Source organism: Schistocerca cancellata, chromosome 4 (assembly GCF_023864275.1).
Source record: "Schistocerca cancellata isolate TAMUIC-IGC-003103 chromosome 4, iqSchCanc2.1, whole genome shotgun sequence".
Classification (NCBI taxonomy): domain Eukaryota; kingdom Metazoa; phylum Arthropoda; class Insecta; order Orthoptera; family Acrididae; genus Schistocerca; species Schistocerca cancellata.
In genome coordinates, this window is record NC_064629.1 from 404,090,893 (window position 1) to 404,103,930 (window position 13,038).

Consider the following 13,038-nt stretch of genomic DNA (forward strand, 5'->3'; position numbering starts at 1 on the left):
AGGAGATCGCTCCCCACACCATGATGCCGGGTGTTGGCCCTGTGTGCCTCGGTCGTATGCAGTCCTGATTGTGGCGCTCACCTGCACGGCGCCAAACACGCATACGACCATCATTGGCACCAAGGCAGAAGCGACTCTCATCGCTGAAGACGACACGTCTCCATTCGTCCCTCCATTCACGCCTGTCGCGACACCACTGGAGGCGGGCTGCACGATGTTGGGGCGTGAGCGGAAGACGGCCTAACGGTGTGCGGGACCGTAGCCCAGCTTCATGGAGACGGTTGCGAATGGTCCTCGCCGATACCCCAGGAGCAACAGTGTCCCTAATTTGCTGGGAAGTGGCGGTGCGGTCCCCTACGGCACTGCGTAGGATCCTACGGTCTTGGCGTGCATCCGTGCGTCGCTGCGGTCCGGTCCCAGGTCGACGGGCACGTGCACCTTCCGCCGACCACTGGCGACAACATCGATGTACTGTGGAGACCTCACGCCCCACGTGTTGAGCAATTCGGCGGTACGTCCACCCGGCCTGCCGCATGCCCACTATACGCCCTCGCTCAAAGTCCGTCAACTGCACATACGGTTCACGTCCACACTGTCGCGGCATGCTACCAGTGTTAAAGACTGCGATGGAGCTCCGTATGCCACGGCAAACTGGCTGACACTGACGGCGGCGGTGCACAAATGCTGCGCAGCTAGCGCCATTCGACGGCCAACACCGCGGTTCCTGGTGTGTCCGCTGTGCCGTGCGTGTGATCATTGCTTGTACAGCCCTCTCGCAGTGTCCGGAGCAAGTATGGTGGGTCTGACACACCGGTGTCAATGTGTTCTTTTTTCCATTTCCAGGAGTGTATGTGTGTGAAAGATTTTTTCGATAAGGGAACTAAATAAGTCATGATTACATGGCAGGCTGATTGATGACAATCGGATAAATTACCTGTACCTGTCAATGTGCTGACAGTTTATACCAGATATCAATTTTATTTTGTCTTCAGTGAATCAGAAGTAATTAAATAATGATGAGAATTGTCTTTTTTCCCTGATATATTTTATTGAGAATTGTAGCCATGATACCATGACTAGAGAAGTGATAGGTAATAATTTTTCCCATTAACATGTAGATTAAATCCTTAATGGGATTCTATAGAGACTATTTGTTTTTGCATCTTTTTCTATATGTAAGTTGAAATGTTGTAAGAATTTTACATGGGACTATGTGGTTCACACAATATTAGTGATGTAATGTAGTTGCAAACTCAACTTCAATTTAATTTTTATTTTTGTAGACATATGCACTTGTACCAACAGTCAGTAAGTGTGTAACACTGCTGTCCATGATACATAGCTTAAGTTTCTTGAATTTTCTAATATGGCATAATATGAAACCAAGTCACATGCGAGCCAGTCTGTGTTCTGGGCACAACTCTTCTACTGTCTAAGCTAAACAACGCATCTGCAGTTCCCACTCAGACAGCATAGCAGGATGGTTGGGGAAATGGGCACTGAAATGAGAGAGAGTGGCCAGTGTGCCAAAGGGCCGCACGTATGCAGAGATCCTGGTTGCCCCGATATTATAGAATACACTAACTGCTCAAACGTGTTTGAAAATTATGTCAGTAATGAAATGTAGCAGTAGGTATTGACATCTCTATCACCTAGTGCTGATCCAACAGACCAAAACCACAGGGCAGAATATTTTGTGTTTATGAATAGATTTCTTAATTTTAGTTACAGTTCTCCTAATTTTTAAGATAATACAGCTGAAACTGAAGCAATTTTTTTCATGCAAAAGCTATCATTAAGAAAACTAAGCAATGCAGATGAGTGAGCAGCTTGAGATAACTACTACAGAGACCAACTTAATCAATCCCCAGCAAATTTACTCTTTCTTGAGATTTGTTCCTTGTAATCAAAATCATAACAAATAAGTTGCAACACACACAACCAACAGGAATGATACAAAAATAATTCCCACATATACTTCAATTCCTTATCTGGAATTCAGAATTGGTTCTTCATGTTCTGGTACAGAAGTCTTAACAGTATGCCTGCAGATGTGAAACAAGAAAGTGGGTATCACTACAAATTTAAAGAAAAAGTAAATTAAAAGCACATTGCAGAATAATGTCTTCTGTAAATAATCTGGGTTCCTAGATTCAGGGATAAAAAATCACTGTAACTAACATTATTTGTTACAGTACTGCTTACAGCCTAACTGTTCGCATAAAAGTTAAACAATAGCTCCACTGTATAAATGGTACTTCTACTCTTTTTTAGGCACCAACAGATTATAGCAAGTAATCTTTGATGGCTGTTAATTTTTAATATGAGGAAACTTGCTGACAAATTAAATCATTGTAGTGGACTGTGAGTTTACTCATACATTTATCTTTCATGGAAAATGCCCTTACCACCTGAGATATTCATGCAAAAATTGTGTCACATTTTTAATCAGTTGACACACTATGTGATCAAAAGTGTCTGGACACCAGACTGAAAATGACTTACAAGTTCGTGATGTCCTTCGCCGGTAATGCAGGAATTCAGTATGGTGTTCGCCCGCCCTTAGCCTTGATGGCAGCTTCCACTCTCACAGGCATACATTCAATCAGGTGCTGGAAGGCTTCTTGGGGAATAGCAGCCAATTCTTCACAGAGTGCTGCACTAAGGAGATGTCGATCAGTGAGGCCTGGCACAAAGTCAGCATTCCAAAACATCCCAAAGGTGTTCTATAGGATTCAGGTCAGGGCTCTGTGCAGGCCAGTCCACTACAGGGATATTATTGTCATGTAACCACTCTGCCACAGGCCATGCATTATTAACAGGTGCTTGATTGTGTTGAAAGATGTGATCACCATCCCCAAATTGCTCTTTAACAGTGAGAAGCAAGAAGGTGCTTAAAACATCAATGTATGCCTGTGCTGTGATCATACCATGCAAAACAACAAGGGCATTTTTCCACTGTTCAATCATCCAATGTTTACACTCCTTACAACAAGCAAGGCATCGTTTGGATTTACTGGCGTGATGTGGAGTTTATGAGCAGCCGCTCGACCATGAAATCCAAGTATTCTCACCTCCTGCCTAACTGTCATAGTACTTGCAGTGTATCCTGATGCAGTCTTGAATTCCTGTGTGATGGTCTGGATAGATGTCTGCCTATTACACATTACGAATTACGACCCTCTTCAACTGTCGGCAGTCTGTCAGTCAACAGATGAGGTCAGCCTGTACACTTTTGTGCTGTATGTGTCCCTTCATGTTTCCACTTCACTATCACATCATAATCAGTGGACCTTGGGGTGTTTAGGAGAGTGGACATCTTGCATGCAGATGTATGACACAAGTGACACAAGTGACAGCCAATCACATGACCATGTTTGAAGTCCCTGAGTGCTGAGGAGCACCCCATTCTGCTCTCTCACAATGTCTAATCACTACTGTGGTCACTGATTTGGAGTACCTGGCAGTAGGTGGTAGTGCAATGAACCTAATATGACAAATGTATGTTTCTGGGGATGTCCAGATACTTTTGATCACATAGTGTAAGAGAAAGGATATGAGTCATGGATAGATAGTTCAGTAAGACATCACCAATAAAAAACTACGTCCTAAGTTCGAGTCCCCATCTGATGTACAGTACTGATTTGTCTGTATGTTTCATAACAAAATCAATCTTGTTGCTCAGTGAAAAGTTCTCTCTTTAAATTTTAATGCAGCCTACATGTGAGCTCACTGGCTACATTTGGATGAACAAACCAACTATGTGTTCACTGAGGTTCTTTCAGTAGCAAACTATAGTGTTTGAGCAAGAACACAACCTACAATAATTCTGGCTCAACTATATCTTAGGGTCGGTTCTGTACTGCTGCCTTTTGGCCCAAATAATTAAACATCAATGTGACTTTGTACAACACTCAGTGGAATTTTATAGAATTAAGCACATGTTTTCAAATATATTAAATTAGAATTATTAACAAATGAAATGAGGTATAGTATCCCAAAGGATAATCAAGTAGCCTAATGCAACTTGTAAATTTAGTTGCCAAGTGAAGAATCAAACAAAGAAAGCATGTACAAAAAGTTAGCAATACATTTCTAAACAGACTTGCAGCAGATACTTAAATGAATCAATCAACAGACAAAAGCAGAGCAAAGCAAGCAAAGCATCAAATGAAAAGTTCTGAACAGTTAATGAACAGAAAGTTATTTTTTGTGGATCATGGATGATTCAAATCAATTTTGAACCCTTATCACCAATGCTAAAGCTGTACTCTTGCCTGAATTTTAGTCATACCTGTTAGGTAAATTATCTTGCTGGCATGATTTTCCATCAGCCATTAAAGAGAAGCCTTCTCTACATTCACACCGGTATGATCCTGGAACTGGTATACAGATGTGAGCACAAAGTTCTCCAGGCAATGTGTCACAAAGGCTCTCCAAAGCTGAAACAACCAGTCATGGCATACAATATGAATTATTCTTACAGTAGCAAGGAAAGTGAATTTTAGTGTATGCATTGACTTCAAATGTATTATACATGACAAGATAAACATTAATAGTTATTACACAAACAGCTCTAGTTATTAAAATGGGAAAAGAATCAGACATAACTTAAATGTACTAAGAAACATTAAAAAGAAAATATGAAACAGTGTTTTCTGCCAGGGAATCAAACCATACAACAAACTGCCCAAGCAAATGAAAGGTATAGCTAAAACCAAAATGTTTAAGAAATACCTCTTTAATAATACATTGAGCATTACTTAAATAAGCAAAGTAACGTTTAATAAAAAAATGTTGCAGCTGACAAAAATTTACAAAATAAAACATCTCTGTCATTCCACAATATATTTTCAGAGTATAATGCATGTTACTACAAAACAAAGATTTGTGATGGAAAACGCTAACCTCGTTTCACACCCCTGAGCTCAACATCTCATTTATTGTGGAGGGATGCTGATTCAGATTTTACAGAGAGACAAATTAAGATGTACAAATAATGTAATGGAGAGGTAGGTGTATCAACATGGTCCTGATGTCAACTGAAAGGATGTGTGTGCAGTGCTATCATTCCTTAATGAAATTTGGCATTAAAAATATATTCCTTTTTCAAACCAAAAGCTCAGTTCATGGAGCAAATACTAAAGGAGTGATCAAGAAGCTTCCATTCAAAGGCTGTACAGTCCAGAATCAGTGTGCCAATCAGGCAAATTCACCATGAATACTGAGACAATCATCCCATGATGCACCAGGTTGAAGATATCCATTTGGTAAACACCATGTCCTGCTGTGTGAAGAAGTCCGTAACTGCCTTCTGCATTCCTCGACCATCAGGAATCACTGACCATTCAAGTCCTTTTTTGAGGGACTGAAGGCATGACAATTGCATGGGAAAGAGACCAGGACTATAGATGGGGTACTCAAAAGCCTCCCACTTGGATGAGGCTGGTGTCCCAGATTGACCAGCATCTTGTGTCAAATCTCAGCCACCACAGAACTTTATATGAAGATAGTAACTGTTCTCAAAAGAACAGATACCATTGATGACCATGCAGCTTCTCTAGAATAAATGATAATTAATTGAAACCCTCAGCTGCCGACAGGTGTTGTTGGTATACCTCGATGGGGGCAGCTGAAAATGTGTGCCCCGACCGGGATTCGAACCCGGGATCTCCCACTTACATGGCAGATGCTCTATCGATCTGAACCACTGAGGACACAGATGAATAGTGTGACTGCAGGGACTTATCCCTTGCACACTTCCTATGAGACGCACATTTCCAACTGTCCACAATCTACAAACATAATGTTCCTAACAGATATTTGCCCATCCACTCATTACTTGCGCCAACTAAGGTGACGATTCCTGTCTCACAGGAAGCGTGCAAAAGATAAGTCCCTGCAGTCACACTATTCATCTGTGTCCTCGTGGCTCAGATGGATAGAGCGTCTGCCATGTAAGCAGGAGATCCCTGGTTCGAATCCCGGTCGGGGCACACATTTTCAGCTGCCCCCATCGAAGTATATCAACAACACCTGTCGGCAGCTGAGGGTTTCAGTTAATTATCATTTATACCACAGAACTTGGTGCACCATTCCACAATGATGATTTTTGATGGACATGTTGCCCCATACACATTCTTCATTTTATGATGGATATCTACTGGTGCTTGTCCTTCAGCAGCCAAGAAAAGCATAACAGCATTTTGGTTCTGTTTGGATCCATTTGGTAATAAGGTCATCATAGTTAACATTTCTGCACTCACCACATGCACATCAGAAAGACGTGAATGCTACACTAACCCCTTGCTACATGTCAGTTCTTGTATAACCAGATAGGAGTCAGGCAACATTGCACATACACTGCAGCAATGCCCTGAAGTGGAAACTCTCTGATTGCCCCTTACTAAAATAAGAATAATCATCATTAAGACTTAAAGTCACTTAAGTTGCTCCAGAAGGGTGTCCATTATTCAGGAACGCACATTTTCAGTAGCTTACCAGCAGCCATAAAAAGCTCAATTACTAATAAAATTCAGTCTAAGATGAGCCTAAAGGATTTATTGGTGGGCAACTCCTTCTACTTCACTGATGAATTTCTCAGTATAACCAGCTGATGTGTACGTACAAACTTGTAGCATGCTGGAATAATTGCAGGTCAGCAATCAATACAGTGACAAACCAGGCAAAGATGAAAATTTCACTTTTTTTATTTACTCAATGACTAGTTTTGGGCTGGGACCCATTTTCAAATCATTGTGCCAGAAAGTCAAAATGGTATGTCCAAAAATACAAAAACCGTGTCAAAAATATATGTGTATTATGTAAATGTTCATCTGCAGTTCATAATACATATATATTTTTAACATGGTTTCTGTATTTTTGGACATGCCATTTTGACTATTGGCATGATGATTTGAAATTGCATCCCAGCCCAAAACTAGTCACTGAGTAAATAAAAAAAAAGTGAAATCTGCAACTTTGGCTGGTTTTTTGTAGTACTGATGTGTGTATATTGCTAATAATATCAAATAATGTGGGTGTTAGAACTCTCTGACTTCTATACAAATTAAGTGCAGTAATGTGATCATCGTAAATAAGTGTTGTAAAATGATTTTTCTATTTGATGATGCATGGCTACAATAGCCTAAGAATCATCGTATGCAGCTCATTGTATTGAACAAGGCTGCTATCACCTTTCAAATGAAAATGTATTTAGGACTTCTGGATTTATTCCACATCCATGAGGACCACTTGGGATCTGTGGAAGGTACTTTACCATATTTACTAGTATTTTTCTTTGTAAATATTTATTGTGTATTCTCATTTTCTGACATTTCTCCTCACCATGGATCTATTGGAATGAAAAGTACATCTAAGCTAATCTAATGTAAGTGCAATGTGTGCAGTAACTTGTGATGAAATGTTAATAAGCTGTGTTACACTAGTAAGTCACAAATGGACATTAACAAACTCTGAGGCAGCAAAGGAACCTCTACTACCAGCTGCCACCAGAGCGGAATTTACAGACAAAAAAATTAATATCACAAAAATTGATCTCACATTTCCTCTTGTTTCTTATGCAGATATCCATCACAAAAAAGTAAATACATAGTTTTTTCAAAGACATGATTAGTGCTCACCTGGTAATGGTGGTGTTGATATTATCCCAGGATTGTCTGCAGGCTCTGAAAACTTTGTACTGGAGGATACTTCAGCACAGCAAGTCTTGTATGCTTGATCCCATGGATGACCCAAGGAAAATGACTGAAAGGTGCATCCCATTGCCATTGATCCCGAAAACAGTCCTAATTTGCATGCTTCACAGCAGTCCTGTAGAGAATTTTTTAATAAAAATTAAATAACAAATAGACAGAGATAAATATATATGATTATTAGTTTCAATGAAAAAATTACTGTTTGTTTCTATTCCACTGACAAAATTTCTTAGTAGACTGTTTGATTTGTGTCTTATTAATAATATAAAATAATATGGTGTTACTGCTCCACATCTTCAGTGCAGTAATGTGATCAATGTGTGTTGTAAAATGATTTCCTGATGTAATTATATGTGGCTACAAACAGTTTAAGAAATATAATATGCATGTCAATGTATTGTACAATTACATGTTTCATGAGAAGTTGATTATTACCTGCAAAACGAAAATATGCTTAAGATGTTTTATTTATTACACATCCTTGATGAACATTTGACTTAGGATCTGTGGAAGGGACATTAGCAGATCTCTTTTTTTGTAAATATGTATTTATTGATTTTTTATTAGATGTCCAACATCCTTGGAGATACCCTCACCATTGGCCTATGGAACAAAAAGTATTTCTTATCCAATATAACACAATCTTTCTTTTGTGTATGACAGTCATTAGCCCCATAATTATAAGTGCTCAGTATAGGCATGTAGATGAGCAAGTGTACTTTCAACAACAGTTGATGAATGGAGCATTTTGTTTTGTGTTTTCTTACAGGACCTTTCTAACTGAAATGCTGGACTTTCTAATTGTTCTTTACAATGCAGGAGATGCTGCAAAATGGTTCAAATCTATACCTCTGACAGGAAACAAAAGATGTCACTTGGGAAGAGACATGCAATGAGGCACCAGGCATCATTCAACTGGGAACTAATTACATGTGGTACAATACAAGGTTCCATCTCAGGGTCCTTACTTTTTCTCCTTTATCTTGATGACCTCTCATTAGCAACATTTCAGCTGCCAAGTTCATTTCATTTGCAGAGGATGCAAACATTGCAATAAATAGCAAATCAAGTGTAATCTTAGAAAGATCAGTTAATGAAGTTTTCATGGACATCAACATATGGTTCCTAGCTAATTTTTTGTCACTAAACTTTGAAAAAATGCACTATATTCAGTTCAGAACTTGTAAGAGGTCTAAAAAAGACAATAAAAGTGGACAAAGTCAAATTCTTGATATTACAACTTGATAATAAATTCAACAATGAGGAGCACAACACATAACTGCTGAAGTCCTATACAAATCTCTATTTGCAATGTAAATGTTGTCATACATAGGGAATATAAAAATGAAAAAGCTTGCATATTATGATTACTTTCATTTATAATGCCATACTATTTCTTGGGGTAACTCATCAAGTCAAGCTGAAGTGTTTTAGGTCCAAAAATGTGTCACAATAATTATTTGTGGGGTGAACTCAGGAATATCCTGCAGAGGCCTGTTTAGAGAACTAGGGAGATTAACAATTGCTTCCCAATACTTTTATTCCTTAACAAAATTTGTCATTAAAATATATCTATTTTTCAGACTAACAGCTCAGTTCAGGGACTCATTATTATAATAAGAATAATCTTCACAAAGATTTAAAGTCTTTTACTTTGGTCCACAGGGGTTCATTATTCAGGAACACACATTTTCAATAACTTGCCAGCAGCCATTAAAAGTTTAACTATCAATAAAGGACCCAAAAGTCTATATTGGTGCCCAATTCCTTCTACTCCATTGATGAGTTTAAGAGAGAACCAACTAGTGTGCACTTGTTACTAATAGTATCAAATAATGTGAGTATTAGTACAAACTGTCTTCTCTACAAATTCAATGCATTGATTTGATCTTTGTAAATTAGTGTTGTAAAGTGATTTTTCAATTTAGTATTTATTGCATTTTAAATTCAGATACGTTTAACATTTTTTGAGTCATTCCACATCCATGACAATCACTTCACTTGGGACATGTGGAAGCTACATCAGCTTATTTGTTTTTAATTGTAAATATTTATTGGGTGGTTTTGAGGATCTCCTCACTATGGATCAATTGGAACAAAAAGTATCTGTCATTTAATCTAATGTAATAAACTGTGTTATACATTGTTACCTTGTGAAACTGTCCTCCACATTTATCTTCTGGAGTACAGTCTTTCCCTGATCTTGCTGCAGTTTTTCCACTTTCACACTGTTCGTCTCTGAAAATAGTATGTACACAACATTACAGTCATTTACATTTATTGTCTGATAAGAGGACAAAATTGGAGTGGTTATTTGGACTTATTGTAGGTGTATTTGACATTCAGTCACGTAAGAATAGGAAATCAGCTCTCATATATATTACCAAGTATGATCCACAACCATATACAAATTGTAATCAATCTGCAATGTCTATTTCACCAACACACCCACAGTCTTTTTATTTCTCTCCTTTTCTGCTCCTCCCCCCCCCCCCCCCAATCTCTGACAAACCACCCAACTGCACATAGTTACTCTAACCTCTCCTCACTCATCCCTCTCTATGCTCTCATAAGCAGCACTTTACCATCCCCCACCACTACCCTACTATCCCTCCCTCTCCCCACTCCAGCCTCCTCTTTAACTCCACCACTCAGACTGCTTCTGCCACCATTCTGTGTGTGTTTTGTTAAAATGGATAAAATGAAATACAGCATAATCAGAAAATTATTTGTTTTGTTTTGGACTGTTTATTGCCTGAAGAAATACACAAGAAACCACAAAGAAACTATGCAAATAGGATAGAAATCAATAGATTTAATGTACATTTAGAGACAAACAAATGATTACAATTTCACAGAAATAAGATGGCTATTCAAGACAAAGAGAGAGAAAGAGCTTCACAAATTGAGCAAGTCAATAAGTATTGAGCCACCTATGGCCCTTAAGCAAGCAGTTATTCACCTTGGCATTGACTGATGTCCTCTGGGATATTATGCCAAAATATGATGATCGTTGCAGTAATACTTCAGATATCATGACTTTCCCAATACCAAAGCACTTTTCTTCATCATAATACAAGGATTTTCGTCATTCTTAGTTCACAGCTATGGGCACCTATCCAGTCTTCGACTACTGTTTCATTTATGCCTGAATCGTGGATCATGTCTCATCCATAGTGATATTCTTATCCTCAAAATCAGTTGGCTTCTTTCCAAGATGATCCAGATATTCAATTTTGGTTTTGTTTTTGGCCAGTATTCAATAAATATGGCACTGAGCTTGCAAAAATCCTTATCATCTTGAATGTACTCTATTTTAAAGCTGTTTATGCATAACACCACCTGTTATTTCAAACAGTTTTGATTGCTAATCATTAAATTTCACATTATGAATGTTCTTGTTGTTTGCAGTTTTGGGACAATGAAGCACTGAAAGTAGCTAGCTGGCTCTTACCTCCCAGTTCTAGGGAACTGTTAATTGCATTTGACACCTCACCTCAGTTATGATTAGCAGAAGTTTTTATAGCTAGGCTCAGTTATAGTGAAATACTCACCTCCTCCTGGAACTCAAATATGGCACTGCACTCCATAGTCCAATAAATGTAAGTCTTGGGCTTGTTGTTTTTGATTTATTCATTTATTATTGCCTTTAATGCAGTTTATACTTAAACTAGTTTCTAATTATCCCTAATTGATGATGCATAGAAAAGGTGAAATACATCATATGAAGATTAAATAAATCTATCTTGTGCAACCAAGACTGTTTTTTTCTATTCTAAGTATCTATTACAGTTGTTGCACCAATGCCACTGTGGTAATCATGGAGTGGAGTGATTTTAATCTCAGAAGTTTTGAAGAAATCTTTCCAAAAATCATAAAGACCCATTCTGTATTCAAAGAGGAAATGATGTGCTCCCTGTCCTTGTGCCAGCAATAGAAAGATCAAGCATTACTGTACTTGCTGCAATCATCCAGTTTGCCAGATTGATCATTTGATGGTGTGTGGAGAGTATTTTGGGTGAATACTGACCATTTGTGAAAGACTCTGTATGAATTTATATTTGATGTTCATTATATGCTGCTAATTTTCCATACTCTATATGTTCATCTCACAGCAATCTATTACTGCTTCCTGTTATTTCTAACACAATAAACTAGTTTAAATTTTTATGTTTCATTTCATTTCATTACACTGTTATGCAGGATTATGTAAACTTTTTTTCCTATTTTGATTTATGTTGAGTTTTTTGTGTTAAACTGATGTTTGCATTGTAATATATGATAATATGAAATTTATGAATAAATACTTGTGATGAAACTAAAATAAATTAATCTTCATGGCTGAAACAATGTGGTATCCTTTTGGACCCCACAACACCATTTATGATACAAAGAAATCACCACTCCATTTGAGGGTTAAGGGTGGATATCCAACTGAACATCCTGCATGGTTTGTAGCTCCCAAGGAGTTTGCCTTTGATCTTGATGTTGCAAACCTTTGTGATCACTGTGGCGCACCATTTTTCATTTGGTGTTCATGGTGCAAGTTAATGATTTGTTCTGAACATTTAAGAAATGTCAACAATATCCATTTTGTGAAGTGTAATACATCCCACAGAAAGTTTATCTTTGAACCTCCTGGACCCACATTTTATGTCACCTTCCTGATATTCTCCTGATTCACATGGTGAGTCATTAGCAGCTCATATCTTTCTTGTCATAACTGTTAACCCAACACTTTCAAATGTGCTTTACTTGAGCTTGTACCCTCACACTCACGGAGTTCCTTGTGAGACACAGAAGAAAATGCACAATGAATAAGTTCTAAACCAGTTTTAAAAATAATGATAAACAAAAGGAGCATTTGATAAATCTCTTAACTTCATATAGCCTGGAAGCAATCGTACCTGAAATTACTAGGTAGATCTAACACAGTAATTGACCACATTTATAATTTTGTGGATAGCTGTAGTTCAGCAGCTGCAGAATATTACATCACAGATAAAAAAAGTCAGTGATCAGTTGCACAAGAAAACCTTTATTTGGTTCACCTAACCAGTTTCAACAGTTTAAACTGTTGTCTTCAGAAGTGAAATAGGCACAAATCGTTAACAAACCAATGTCAACAATAAGAATCGGACATTCATGCTCTTTGCTACAGAGTCTGTTTCATTCACTCTGTAGTAAAGGACACAGCCATCTGATTCTTATTTTTGACATTTGTTAACTAATGATTTGAGCCTATTTAAGTTTTGAAAAAGACAATTTAAACTGTCAAAACCATTTAAGTGAACCATGTATAGGTTTTCTTGTGCAGCTG

General features: G+C 38.0%; 1 protein-coding gene across 2 annotated transcripts in view; it reads right to left on the reverse strand.

Moving 5' to 3' along the window:
* Positions 1 to 13,038, reverse strand: part of LOC126183856 (fibrillin-1-like) — a 640,172-nt gene that overhangs the window by 452,446 nt on the left and 174,688 nt on the right. For both annotated transcript variants that reach the window (XM_049926146.1, XM_049926147.1), the window contains exons 3-5: positions 9,869 to 9,956; positions 7,644 to 7,833; positions 4,295 to 4,442 (exon numbers count right to left, since the gene is read on the reverse strand). In XM_049926146.1, the coding sequence (XP_049782103.1) occupies positions 4,295 to 4,442; positions 7,644 to 7,833; positions 9,869 to 9,956 (426 nt within the window). The remainder of the gene's footprint in view (positions 1 to 4,294; positions 4,443 to 7,643; positions 7,834 to 9,868; positions 9,957 to 13,038) is intronic.